The sequence below is a fragment of the Psammomys obesus genome, unplaced genomic scaffold, assembly GCF_907164565.1.
Source record: "Psammomys obesus unplaced genomic scaffold, mPsaObe1.curated_primary_1811, whole genome shotgun sequence".
Lineage (NCBI taxonomy): Eukaryota > Metazoa > Chordata > Mammalia > Rodentia > Muridae > Psammomys > Psammomys obesus.
This window is the reverse complement of record NW_026590859.1, coordinates 2,722,348-2,736,226: the sequence shown is the minus strand read 5'-3', so window position 1 is coordinate 2,736,226 and position 13,879 is coordinate 2,722,348. Positions and strand designations below refer to the sequence as shown.

Below are 13,879 nucleotides of genomic sequence, written 5' to 3'. Positions count from 1 at the left end.
TTTTATATTTTGGTGCTGGGGATTGAACCTGGGGCCTTGATCTCTGAGCTGAATTCACCGCCACACAGTCCCAGTGTTATTTGATAATCTTTCCAAACCCCAGCTCTTCTCTCTTCTCTTGGTTTGGCTTCCATCAACCCTGCTGCTTATTTTTCTCCTGCCTGCTCCGCTCCAGCTTCTTCCTACTGCCTGGAGACCCCGTGTCCGCACATCTCCCTTTCGGCTCTGCCTCAGCAGCAGCACATGGCTTCTGATGTGTTGAGTTCTCATTCCCACTGAATTCAGTGTATTTTAGACTGTCTCCATACTCCCCCCTTTGGCCCGTGGATTATTGAAGAACGCACTGTTTAGTTTTCAAGTGTTTGTATATTTTCTTGCTGTCTTTCCATGAGCGATCTGCAGTGTGTGGGGGTAGAGGACAGATGCTGTGCAGTTTCCTGTTAAGTGTTTGGGGCTGTCTGGCGGACTAGCATGAGGCTCTTCTGCTAACGCTCTATGCACCTTTGATGAGATTGCATTCTGCTCCTGTGGGAAGAGACTTCTATCAGGAAAAAACTCTACTGCTTTTTGGTCTCATCAAATTCAGTGTCCTTGTGAATTCTCCCAGTCCCCCTTCTTCCTTCCCTCCTTCCTTCTTCATGCTAAGGATGGAATCCAAGGTCTTATGCAAACTTGCAACCACTGAGCTGAATCATCCATCATTCTTGCTCATTTTCTGCCTATCATTCCTTGAGAGATGCACTGTGGATGAGCTCCCTTGGTTTCCCTGAGTTTTTGGTTCATGCACTCTGAAATTCTTTTCAGTGCATTCATGGGTTACCCTCTCTTCCTGGGGGCTTGGTACTCTTGCAGCACTGTGCCCTTCCCTCTGAGGTGCAGTGTCCATGTCTGTCACAGAACAGGAACTGCACAAGATTCCAGTTGTGTTTAACTTGAAGTTACCTAACTCCTCCCTCCGCCTGAGGTTCTGCTGCTGAGGGCACCCACTGGGTTTCTTTTTTAATTTTTTTTTTTCTTAGTGGCTATTGTACCAGGGAGCTGAAGCTTCTGTCTGGCTCTTCTTTGTATCTGCTCTTTGTGCTAGGCTTTTCTAGGTTTCCATTTGTTTTCAGCTTGTCCAAGAAATCTCATGTCAGATGCCTCTGACGTCTTTGCCAGTTTTTGGTGCTGGCATCTACTGACTAACTACTTTTCACCCAGTTTGCTATTTCTGTGGTTCTTTGTGTAAAGAATCTGGCATTTGTGGATCTGAGCATTTTGACTATTGACTTTAGATCTCTCAGAGCTTTGCTTCGGGTGGTTTTCATATAACACAGCAGAGCACAGGGCAGGCGTTTCCTAGTCTCTGTCTAACGTGGGTCAAGAGCACTCTGTCTGTACTCACACCGCGGGATTCACTGGGCAGCCCAGGCTAGCCTTAAACTTGCAGTCCTTCTGCCTAGGCCTTCTGGCATGACAGGCCTGAGCCCCTGGGCCTGGCAGGGCGTCTCACTGCGTGGTGGCCGGAGTGCTTCCTCCTCCTCTGCTCACACTGACACCAGTCTGGGTTGTGGGGACCAGGGGTGCCTCAAACTGCCTGGCGGTGGGATCTCAGGCTCCCTCCTCTGAGCGATTCTCTCTGCAGGGAGAGAGGGTGGCTGCTTCCTTGCTGGGAAGGGGAGGCAGGCTCGCAGGAGACCGTGTGCTGCTCCCAGCAAGGGCAGGACACCGTAATTCTGCAGCACTGGCTCCAGCAGCAGCCATTGCGTGAGCGCCTTCTGTTCTCGGGAGCCGCGTGCTGCCTTGTCCTTTGGCTGGAGAGAGAGTGTTTGTTGGAGAGTGGCATTGTCTGGGTGCCTTGGTATTTCCAGGTTACTCTTCCATCCTGAGGCACAAAGTCAGGGGCGTCCTGCTGTGGCTCTGTTCCTACTCTATCCTTTTAGTTGATTTTGTTTTGTTCTTTGAGCCCAAGCTTCCCTTCGTGGTGGGAGGGGGACAGATGGGGTCTCTTGTGTCTCAGGTTGGCCTCAAGCTCACTGTGTTGCTGAGATCTCAAACTCTTGATTCTGCTGTCTTGCTCTCTCGTTCTCCAGTGTTGGGCTTGCAGGCAGGCACAGCCTCACCTGGCTCTTGTGGTTCTGAGGTTCAAGCCCAGAGCTTTTCACAGGCTGGGGGAGCACAGTTCTGGCTTAGCTAGACATACTTCCTATACTTCCTTGATTGCTCTAGCGAGAAGTCCTTTCCACAGGAAGAGAAATTCCAGCTCAAGCCCAGAACAGCTGTGTGCCCAGGTGGAGTCTCTCATCCTCCCCCTTTCTGAGGAAGGAAAATCACATCAGCCCTCAGCATAGAGCAGTCCTCAGTGTGTGCATGAGACTGAGCTCCAAGTGGGTAGTCCTCAGTGTGTGCATGAGACTGAGCTCCAAGCCAGAGGCCCAGGATCGACACCACACTGTTCCCGGCGCAGATCGGTAAGTGTATAAATATCGGCTGAACGAGCTTGCTTGATTCTCCTGCTCAGCTTCTCACCTGTCACATATAAAACTGGCTAGTGGGAAACAAGCGAACAAGGTTGTGTTTAGAAATGAGCAAGACAATAAAATGCATTTGAACTGTTTAGCTCACTGCTTGGTTTGCAGCCGGCCAGACAACAGCCTGCCACCCTTTCCGAACAAGCCCTTCTGTTATCATGCCCACATAACTTCTCCTGTTCCCCTTCAGCGTGTTGTCGTAGCTACTGATCTGTTCACAGCGCTGTGAGCATTAGCCACTGGCTGGCAGGGCCCAGTGCCGGTGCTTCTGTTAGCTCCTAACTCTGCCCCTCTCGGTGCTGTTTTTCTGGACAGGTCCTGCAGCTGGGCTCAGACATACTTCCACAGTACAAGCAAGAGGCGCCAAAGACACCCCCCCACATCATCTTACACTACTGCGTCTTTAAGACCACGTGGGATTGGATCATCTTGATCTTGACCTTCTACACGGCCATCCTGGTCCCTTACAACGTGTCTTTTAAGACCAGGCAGAATAACGTGGCCTGGCTGGTGGTGGACAGCATCGTGGACGTCATCTTCTTGGTGGACATTGTTCTGAATTTTCACACCACCTTTGTGGGGCCAGCGGGGGAGGTGATCTCTGACCCCAAACTTATCCGAATGAACTACCTGAAGACATGGTTTGTCATCGACCTCCTGTCCTGTTTGCCATACGACGTCATCAACGCTTTTGAGAACGTGGATGAGGTTAGTGCCTTAATGGGTGACCCAGGGAAGATTGGTTTTGCTGATCAGATTCCGCCACCACTGGAGGGGAGAGAGAGTCAGGTACATCCCTCAAATCTCGGACCTTGTTGCCATGTCTTTAAAGCTGAATGAAACGCGGGCGGTCGCAAGAGTCTGTAGGGTGGGTGCGCGGCAGCATGAGGACGGCACAGCGAGCATGCGCCAGGGATATCCTGCCTGCCGTCCCTGTCCTTTGGAGGCCCGCATGTCAGTGAGGGTGGAAGAGACCAAAGGCTCGCTCGCTCGCTCTTCCTCCCTGGGGAATGCCGCTGGCTGCTGGCTCAGGGGTGGAGGCTGCCGGAGCGTGCATGGCCGCCGCACCAGGGAACCTTGTCTTGGGCACTCAGCTGCTGGATGTCGGCCTGTTCTTTGTCAGCCCTCAATGCTGGCTGTTCCGAGGGCTGTTTGCTGGTGGGAACGGATGCGAGTTCCTCTCACTGTTTTCCGGGTGAATGTTGCCGTGAGTCCTGTCTTCACTGGTGTCACTTTTGAGGCGATTGTTAGCTAGGTTCCCCACGTGCGTGCTGGGGTTGGATGGAGGCTGCTCTCGTAATGGGTTGGGACTGGGGTGTTCTCAGGCAGACCTGCCCCTGCCTGAGCAGCTGTGGCAGGAAGGGCCTGTGGGCTGGTTAGGTCTTCTTTGGAAAAGCAGGGGTGCCAAGCCACTGCAAAGAGCTGGCTGGGGCTCGGTGGGGGTCCCCTCCACGTGGGATCAAGATAAAGCAGCCTGCTCAGCACAGGCCCTCATTGTCTCAGATTACAGAGGGCCAGGGGATTAACTGGGAGCTTCAAGGCAGCCATCTGGAGGCTGCTCCTGGCCTGGCACACCCTCTGGGGGCATGGGCAGCGTGGAAGGGAGAACCTATTCCCAGGCAGGGTAGGAAGCCCTGGCTGATGGCATCGCCATGCCTCTGCCTCCATGTCAGCAGCAGCCGTTGCTGAGGACATCAGCTGCTTCCTGTGGGGAAACCAAGTAGCCATTTGCTCTCCCCCTGAGGGGTAGCTTTCCTACGCAATGTTGCCAAGGTTAGAGGTGGAGGGCAGCGTGTGGACGCACACACGCTCTAGACCCAGAGCAGCCCAGCTGTGTCAGCGCGCTGTGTTTAAACGTAGGTTTGAGACAGTTAAATGTGTAATCCTCCTGCCTCAGCCTCCTCAGTGCTGGGAGTACAGGGCTAACTCCTGGATGGCTTCTGTGAGTTTTGCAAGGTTAAATGAGTCTAGACAGATCATCTACAAGCTTAGGATCGCCTCTGAAGAGAGTGTGGGCACTTTATACGGACCATTTTGTATACACACAGGAAGTTAAATGCTATATTGAAACAAGCCAATAAGCAAACGCTTGAGGAGCTGTGAGAGCACTCAGCGAGTAGGAATGTTTGTGAGAGCAGGAGGACTGAACCCGGTCCTTAGCACAAAGGTTAAAAACAAAAGAGAAAGGGAGAGCCCGGCACAGCTACGCCTGCCCGCGGCCCAGCGCTGGCAGTGCAGAGAAGTGGACCCTGGGAGCCTGCTGACCAGCCTGCCTCCTGGAACTGAACTTCAGCTTCAGCGAGAGCCTGGCTGGAAAACATGAGGCGGCGCTGGGTGGTGGCGGCACCGGGAGGTGGTGGTGACACTGGATGGCAGCACACCTTTAATCCCAGCATCGGGAAACAGAGGCAGGAGGATCTCTGTGAATTTGAGGCCAGGGTGGTCTTCAGAGTGAGTTCCAGGACAGCCAGGGCCACACCGAGAAGGCCTGTCTTGAAAACAAAAAAACGGTGTTGGGTAACAGAGGAAGATAACAGATGTCTTCCTTCTGTATACAATGCACAGCCGTGTGCTCACACGTGCTCACATATTCCATATATACACTGTGCACATGTATACACATGTATACACACACACACATACACCACACACACACACACACACACTCACTCAGCCACGTAAGCTGGTAAATAAGCCATGTGCTAGCGATGGCAGTGGTGTTGGGACTTTGGGCCAGCTAGGACAGCTCCTCAGCCTCCGTGGGTTCACAGTGGGGCCGGCAGAGCGGCAATCCTGTGTGAGAAGGTGGCTCCGCGGCCTGGGGCTAACCGCGCAGGGAGCTTGTTCCCAGGAGCCCGGCGTGCCGGGTTGCAGTGCCGGCTCCAAGCTCCAGGTTCGAGGGACAGATTGGGGTTAGGAGGTCAGCTGTGGTCGCGTGGGTGGACCGCCTCACTCACCATCACAAGCAGCAGCTGCTGGGTCACGGGACCAGGCAGGGCACCGTTTCAGAGCTTTGCATGACCACTGGAAGTGCCTTTCACACCAACCGCCATGTGTAGGGCGGTGTTTGAGGAAGCTGGGGGCGGGGTCGCTGTTGTCCTCCCCTCCCCCCCAATCACTGTGGCCACAGCTGCAGCCCTGGTCCATGCTGCCTTCCCTGCCAGCTCCATGCTCACATCTGTTCTTCATTGCGCTCTTCTCCAGATGCTCTTTGTTAAAACAAGAGGCTTGACCTTTGCCCTCTGCCCTGCCGTACTAGGGGAGGAAAACTTAAAGGCAGATGTGCAGCAGAGGGTGAATGGGGGATCCTGGCCCTTAGAGCTGGATGGGGCCTTCTGAGCTCGCTGCTAGGAGAGCAGACGCAGGGACCTGCCTTCCTCGAGATCTCAGTCACTCACTCACAGAACCACGGGGCGCTCTGCCCTGCTCCACAGCTGAGAAAACAGGAGCACCCTGAAGAGAGCACACCCACTAGAAGCTTCTCACGTGTGTGCCCACCGGGGGCTCCTGAAATGTCAGGAGAAGCTGGGTGTCCGGCATGGGGAGGAGGCTGGCTGGTCTGGTGTCTGAGGAGGGCAGACCCCTGGTCCCTGAGGGTGCCCGTAAGTGAAAAGCTACTGTTAGCCGAATGGGAGGGAAGGGCCAGGTCGTGGCAGGTAGAGGCTGGGAGGCCACCGGGGCTGTCCCATGCTTTCCCTCATGCCAGCCTTGGGGACAGTGTGGGAAGGCCCTGCGGATGGTGCTCTGAGTAGCGGCTTAGGGCCTCAGGCTCCACACCTCTCGCTGTACCCTTGGCCGAGGCTGCAGCACTGCTGACCTAAGGCCGAGGCTCCCTGTGCTCTGGATTCTCACTCTGGGAGAGTGTAGCAAGAGAGAGGAAACTACTGACTCATTTGTCATAAAAATACGTGGAGCTTAACTGTCCGTGGTGTCTTTATAGTCATGTCAGTGGGCCGTGTGCCGGGGAAGACCACGAAAGAAGACAAGACAGCAGCGTGTGTGTGTGTGTGCGTGTGTGTGTGTGCATGTGTGTGTGTGTGCATGTGTGTGTGTGTGTGTGCATGTGCGTGCGCACGTGTGTGTGTGTGTGCATATGTGTGTGTGTGTGTGCATGTGTGTGTGTGTGTGTGTGTGCATGTGTGTGTGTGTGTGTGCGTGCGTGAGTGCGCGCGCACTTCCATGCTTCTGGTGCAGAGTCTTGAAGGGAAAAGACTGGACCCAGCTCAGGCCAGACTCAAGAAAGAGCTGGACAGAGTCGCTAACGCCCATGGCCTTGCGTCCAGCTTGTGGACACTGGCCTCTTGGTGGTTTGAACCAAAAAATGACCCTTTTGTTTCCCCTGCCTTGCTTATGTAGATAGCCCCCGCTTGCGTCATCCTCCCGCTGTGGGAGATCATCTGCTCTGGAGGCCGTTTGTGAACACATCTGCAGTAGCTCAGCTCAGGGTCAGAGGACAGAAGGTCTGGAACCTGGCGAGCGGAGGCTGGGAAGGGGCATGCTGGCCCCGTGGCCGATCGTTGGCCTGGCACGCTTCCTGGACTAAAGCTGGGTCGTGAGGGCCAAGCGTCCCCCTCCTAAGCAGACCTGGTGCTTGCTGCTCTTGCAGTGTGGACGTGCAAAGGGAGAGGGCCAGTCAGGGCGCCTCTGGGTGCCTCTGGGTCCCTGCGCTGGTGTGCTGGCCAGAGGAGCTGTCTTCCTTCTCTGCTGACGCTGGTGCCAGCACCCTGCTGGGCCTCCCCTGGGTGAGGCATGCTCTTTTCCTCTCCTCAGTGTCTTGCCTTGTAGAAACACGGCTGTTCGGCACCTTCCTCTGCCTGTGTTTCCCATGCGCCTCACTGGAGGGCTGGGTGCCCAGGAAGACCATGCTTTAGTTCCTAGACCCTTGGTACCTCCTATCACTGTGAATCACTGTTGCCTGGAAAGCCTTCTGCTTTTGAAGATGCCTGCTGCAGACCAGGGCCGTGGTGCAGCCTAAGGCAGAAGGACAGTGAGTTCAGGGCCACTGTTCATACACAGTATAACCTTGCCTCAAAAAAATACCAAGATAAGTCTGGCTTAGTGTTGAAGGCCTCTGATCTCAGCTACTCAAAGGCTGAAGCAGGAAAACCATGAGATTGAGACTAGCCTGGGCTGGAGAGTGTAGCCTCGGCTGGAGACTGAGACCCTGTGTCAGCCTTACCACCTCCCTCAGATTGTTTTCTGACCACAGCCCTTGCGAAGGCCACGGCACCTCTGCTTGAACAGATTCCCACCCTGCACGTGGGTCAGGAAGAAAGCGGTGAAACGATAAATAGAGGCCAATGTTCCAGACTGTGCTGTCGGCAGTGGCATCCACGCCATCTCTGAAGCTAGACGCTGACCACTGCTGTTATCCTGCGAGAGACGCCCACATCCCCGGCTCTTCCTGCTGAATGATACCGGGCCGAGGGATGACACGTTGCGTCCGCTTTGATTCTGTTTTACCGATATGGCTGAGCAGCCATGAAGCCCAGGGGGCAGCGTCAGGAACGCTGCAGTGTGAGTTAGTGTCTGTCTCTTGTGCCTGCAGACACAGCGACTTGCCAGAGGGGTCGCTGACGTGTGGCAAGGAGCTGCTGCAGGTGCTGAGAAGGGCCCAGAGGAGGCGACTCCAGGGCGGAGCGTGCTAGTGCCTGCTGACATGGCCAGTGCTCCTCCGTGACAGTTTGCTAGAGTTGCTGTTACAGGGAAACCACGGTCTAAGCCTACCGCAGACCATTGTTCTTCGAGGGAAGAGTCACCTCACCGTGGAGAAACACATAATCACACACTACTAAGTGCAAGAAATCTCCTTGCTCTCGGATCCCCGAGTTAGGAGTCTCTGAGAAAGGCAGAAGTGTGGAGGGGGGAGAGAGGAGTGCTTGCCAGGAATTTAGAGGGAAGGAGGAGTAGGCAGAGCCCGGAGGAGGAACAGGGCAGAGGAGGGGGCGCAGTTTATTGGAGTCTAGGCTGCTGGCTGCCTAGAAACACTTTTTCTAAGTTTCTGCTTCTGTTGTTTCTTCTGAGAATTCAGCCCTTGGGCTAATTCCTGTTTTGTTGTAGACACCCTCCCTCTTTTTCCCTTAAGAGTCTGTCTTCCTTATCCTTGAGCAGTTCTGGGATGATGTACTTAGCATTGGCCACCTCTGTCAGGGACCTTCTGGGTGGAGGTAACTCTCGAGCTGGTTCACACAAACACCAGGCAAGGATAATGCAGCGTCAAGGGGCAGCAGACTTCGGATGGGGACTGGGATTGGGGCCTTGCCAGCCTTCCTGTGAGGTGGGTAGGCCTTTTGCTCAGAGCCAGACACAGAGAAAGAGATGGAAAGCCTTGTGTGAGTGCTGAGCCTTGGCTGAGGGTGGTGGCCTGTGGTGGCTGCAGAAGACAGATTCCTGGCTTAGCCCCCCCCCCCCGCTTCTCCCTCTCACCCTGGTGGTCCTCACTGAGCCCAGAGACCAGATGGAGGGTAGGTTAAGAGGCTCACAAGGGCAAGGGCATGCACCTTCCCGAGGCTCAGGTGTCGCCAGGCCTTTGCTGGGAAGAGGCAGATTGTGTTTTCACTGCGTGGGTCTTATCCTGTCTTTCCTCCTCTTTTATTTAATGTACTTGTTTATTTAAAAAGAGAATACCACTCTCTGCTAATGGGCCATGTGAAAACAGGCTGCAGACCAACCCTGGCTGACCTTTCTGTTCCAGGCACTTGTCAGTATTGGAAAGGTGTCTGTCTCTTCATCGCACTGACTCCTTCCCTTACCTCAGCCCCAAGGACAGATTAACCCTTCACTCTCCATCCTCTGTCTTTTTTATACCCTCTCTGTATTTTCCAACCTTTTGCCTGTCCATACTTTTTAAAAATTTATTTATATTTTCATTAATTATAGTTTGCTTTGTATCCCCGCTGTAGCCCCCTCCCTCATCCCTTCCCAATCCCACCCTCTCTCCCTCATCTTCTCCCATGCCCCTCCCCAAGTCCACTGATAGGGGAGGTCCTCCTCCCCTTCCCTTTGATCCTAGCCTATCAGGTCTCATCAGGAGTGGCTGCATTGTTTTCCTCTGTGGCCTGGTAAGGCTGCTCCCCTCTCAGGGGGAGGTGATCAAAGAGCCAGCCACTGAGTTCATGTCAGAGACAGCCCCTGATCCCCTTACTAGGGAACCCACTTGGACACTGAGCTGCCATGGGCTACATCTGTACAGGGGTTCTGGGTTATCTCCATGCATGGTCCTTGGTTGGAGAATCAGTCTCAGAAAAGACGGCTGGGCCCAGATTTTTTGGTTCTGTTGCTCTCTTTGTAGAACTCCTGTCCCCTCCAGGTCTTCCTATCTCCCCCTTCTTTTGTAAGATTCCCTGAACTCTGCCCAAAGTTTGGCAATGAGTCTCAGCATCTCCTTCAATACCTTGCTGGGTAATTGCCTGTCCATACTTGATTCTGGATTTTTTTTTTTTTTTTCATTTTGACTGTTTTCTCACTTTCCTCACTTAGACTCTTTAGTTTGGATCAATAACTTTAAAAGTCCCCTGTATATTCTGGCTTTGGTTATCGAGTTAGTGAGTTTCAATTACTGTAACAGACAGAGATGAACAGGCTGCTAATGGAGGGTTAGCTTGGCTCACAGTTGTAGAGACTGAAGTCGGAGTCCTGTTGGCTTGGGTCTCTATAAGGAGGCCCAGCTGGTGAACACATCTTAGAGAAGCAAGAGAGAGAGGAGGGGCCTCATGGTCCCCTTCATGAGGACACATCCCCAGGATGACCTGAGGACCACCCGTTAGGACCCCTCCCCCACAGTGCTGGGGACCTCACATAGAGGCTGCTGGGATCCACATCTGCATAATGGCAGTTCTCATTCTTTCGGAGTTACAACTGCCATTTGGCCTATTTTATACTTTAAGTTTTCTGCTGATAGTCTCAATTCTGCCTTTTACTTGTCAGATACAGCAAGTATAATTATCTTAATATCTTCTTTAAATAACCTTGCAATCTAGACCTGTCTCTGCAGGTCTCTGCCTCCTCTATTCCTTTGTGTCTTTTATTGCTCATGTACATTTTTTCCTTATGTGATGTTTAATTTTGATTATGTACTAGATACTCTGTGGAAATTAAAGAAATATTTTTTAGAGTACAAGCATCATGCTTGTTTAGAGAATATCCCATTTAAAAAAAATTACATTTATATACTCTGTCTTTATACACACCAGAAGAGAAAATCAGGTTCCATTACAGATGGTTGTGAGCCACCATGTGGGTGCTGGGAATTGAACTCAGGACCTCTGGAAGAGCAGTCAGTATTCTTACCACTGAGCCATCTCTCCAGCCCGAATATCCATTTTTTTGTGCATAGCTGAGATCATAGCAACAGCCCCATTTGAACACCAGCTGAAAAGTGAGTGCAAGCTCGTTGCCTTTAGTCTCTCTGAAAACCAGCATTTCCAGCTAAAAGCAGAGGTATCAGGATTCTTCTGTCACCTCCAGACGTTTGCCTGTGTTTCCTTAAATCCAAGAAGCTGCTGGAAGCTGTCTCAGGCCTTCCGCCCTCCACCTCGCCCTGGAATTGGCAAGGATTCCGTGGGCGAGCTGCCTGGCTGCTGAACACACGCTCTGAGTGTGCATTGCCGGTGCTTCAGGCCCATAATCCCCTGCTGCACCGAGGTCTTGCTGATGTGTTCACGCTGACTTAAAGGCAGTCTGTGTGGGTTCCTCATTGTGCTTAGAAAAAGAATCCATGTGAATTTGTTAGTCTACTTACAGAAAACGTCAATAACTTCTTGGGGAGAAACATTGAGCTGTGTGTTCCCATCGCACTAACCTGGATGTTAAAGGGCCTGATGCATATCATCTGCCTGCCTGTCAATAAAATTATAGAAGTTTGCAACGGCCTATGCTGCTTTTCTTACAGCTTGCCATTCACAGCTATAATTTAAAAAGCACCGCCTGTTAAATAGGTCAGAACTAGAGCCCTGTTGGTCCCATTACCAGGACGACCTGGTCTGCCTCCTCTTCCCTGCTCCAGGACCTTAAGCAATGGACTGTGACTCATTAGTTGCTCAGCTCGCTCCTGGGATATGGTATCCTCACAGTGTGGGGTTGGGGGAAACGGGCTGGATGAGTAAAGGGAGGCCAGCGTGGCAGTGCCTGGCACGGCTGACCCCATGAACCAGCACGCCTTCTCTTTGCATTCGTTAACACTCATCTGTCCTTGACAGGTGTCGCTGGGCCCCTTGATGTCTTCTCAAGGTCTTTATAATCCTTTCTGGCTTAGCTCGGATGTCTTTTCCCTCGTGATTTCTTCGCCAATTGCTCCGAGCCAGGCACCCTGGGTTGTGGCTCTGGTCCATCTTATCCTGCAGACACACAGCCCATCGTTTATGACTCTAGAATCAAAACCTGAGGAGTAGGAGTTCTAAAATCTCATCCCATGGCAGTGTCTACTAACCTGAACATCCTCGGAGCCGCTGAGCTGACGGATGTGCGCTGGTACTCGGCGCGTGCATGTGGAGGGGCTCGGCGTGCTTGAAGGAGCCGCCCAGGGCCGCTTAGGGGTGCTTGGTCAGGTGTGCTCGAGGCCTTCACACCGTCAGGAGGCCTGGACGCCAGCTGAGCCTACAGAATTGGGGTCAGGTATTCAGGGCCTGTTTACATAGTTGTGGGTACTGTAAATTTGGAGAGTGTACTCTGCATATCTCGTGTGTGTGTGTGTGTGTGTGTGTGTGTGTGTGTGTGTGTCCTTGTGCAGGCACGTGGAGGCCAGAGGAGGACATTATGTGTCTTTCTATTCCCTGAAGGCAGGGTGTCACATGTCTTTATTTTAATGGAATAAATTTAGCAGATGAAGAGAAGGCGGCAGAGCCAGGCTTGTCAGTAATGGGTTTAATTTCATGAACACTAATTCCTCTCAGGCACCAGCGGCCTGGACGTCAGGGCTGGTTTTGTGCGGTGCGGAGATCTGTGGTAGCTGCCGTCAGGGGCTGAGGCTTCCGTGGCCCTCCTTTCTCCACGGCCGTAGGACGGAGGCTCCGTTTCCAGCCGCTGAGCTGCCTTCTGAGCAGACGAGGGCAGAATGCAGGAGGCCGTGGACATGTGCTTCCTGGACTTGCTCCAAGGACTTTGGGGTGTGTGCTTCATCCCCCAGTTTGTACACAAGGAGTGTGAAGCTGCCCGTTTGCCCAGGGTCGCAGGAATGGCTGTAGGGTGGGGCCCACTGGCTCGGTTCAGCCGTCGTGCCACACCCATTGGTCCAGGAAGGGTGCCACGGGGACCTGGTTTCTTTGCTGGGCTTTGAGTTAACGCCTGTTAGCCTTTTGCTTGTTTTATTCCCCTTTCAAGTTCAGTAGGCCTTACTCTGCTGTGAAGGTGTGTGTGCCTGTATACTCCTCCGTGGGGACCTGTGTACGGTGTCTGACGGCGATAAGGAGAGCCTGGGGACCTGGTCAGAACACAGCGTGTCTCTGCTGTGAGGTGTGGGCCGAGGGAAGGCTGATGGTGGACCGGTCAGCCCTGTGAGTGCTGCAGGCTGGGAACCCACGGATAATTCTGGCTTCTCTGGAATCGGGCTGCCCTTAGCAGCCACGGCGCGCCTCGGGCCTGCGGGATGCGGGCCGGGACTCTCTGTGTTGACACCTTACTTCTCTGGGGACTCGGGTCAGATGTAGCCTCCGAGCACAAGACAGCCTGTCTGACACTGAGGTGTGGGGGGTGCTTCTGGGCGTCCGTTAGGAAGGAAGGGCGCTCTGCGCCCTGGTGCCCGGGGCTTCGGAGCAGCTGGAGCCCGAGGCTCCCTCTACTGAGCAGGTTCCCGAGTGCGGAGATGTCGCTCGAGCTCAGTGTTCATCAGCTACACGGGTGTGGGACGAGTGCCGAGTGCCGACACGCTGTGCCACAGGGTCGTGCGCTGGCACCACACAGGTTCACAGGTATGCACAGGTGTGCCCTCCATGTTGAGAACTGGTCCTCTGTCCCAGCTGACCGCTTCAAATGCCCTGACTTTGCTCCCTGTCACAGTCAGAATAAGGGGTGTAAATTAGCGTGCACATGAATAACCATTATAATTGTGAGGGCCGGTGGGGGTCACGCAGGTGGGATGGACTTGTGAGGTCACAGTGGAGGTTGGACAGGTGGGGGTCTCACAGGTGGGGGTCTCACAGGTGGGGGTCTCACAGATGGGGGTCACACAGGTGGGGGTCTCACAGGTGGGGGTCACACAGGTGGGGTCTCACAGGTGGGGTCACACAGGTGGTGGGGTCACACAGGTGGATTCACACAGGTGGAGGTTCACACAGGTGGAGGTTCACACAGGTGGAGGTTCACACAGGTGGATTCACACAGGTGGAGGGTCGCACAGGTGGGGTCGCACAGGTAGGGTCACAGGTGGGGGGTCG

General features: G+C 53.7%; 1 protein-coding gene across 1 annotated transcript in view; it reads left to right on the top strand.

Annotated features, from left to right (window-relative positions):
- Kcnh1 (potassium voltage-gated channel subfamily H member 1) overlaps window positions 1–13,879 on the top strand; it is a 265,929-nt gene that overhangs the window by 66,843 nt on the left and 185,207 nt on the right. The window contains exon 7 of the mRNA XM_055609189.1: window positions 2,826–3,218. Coding sequence (XP_055465164.1) covers window positions 2,826–3,218 — 393 coding nt within the window. The remainder of the gene's footprint in view (window positions 1–2,825; window positions 3,219–13,879) is intronic.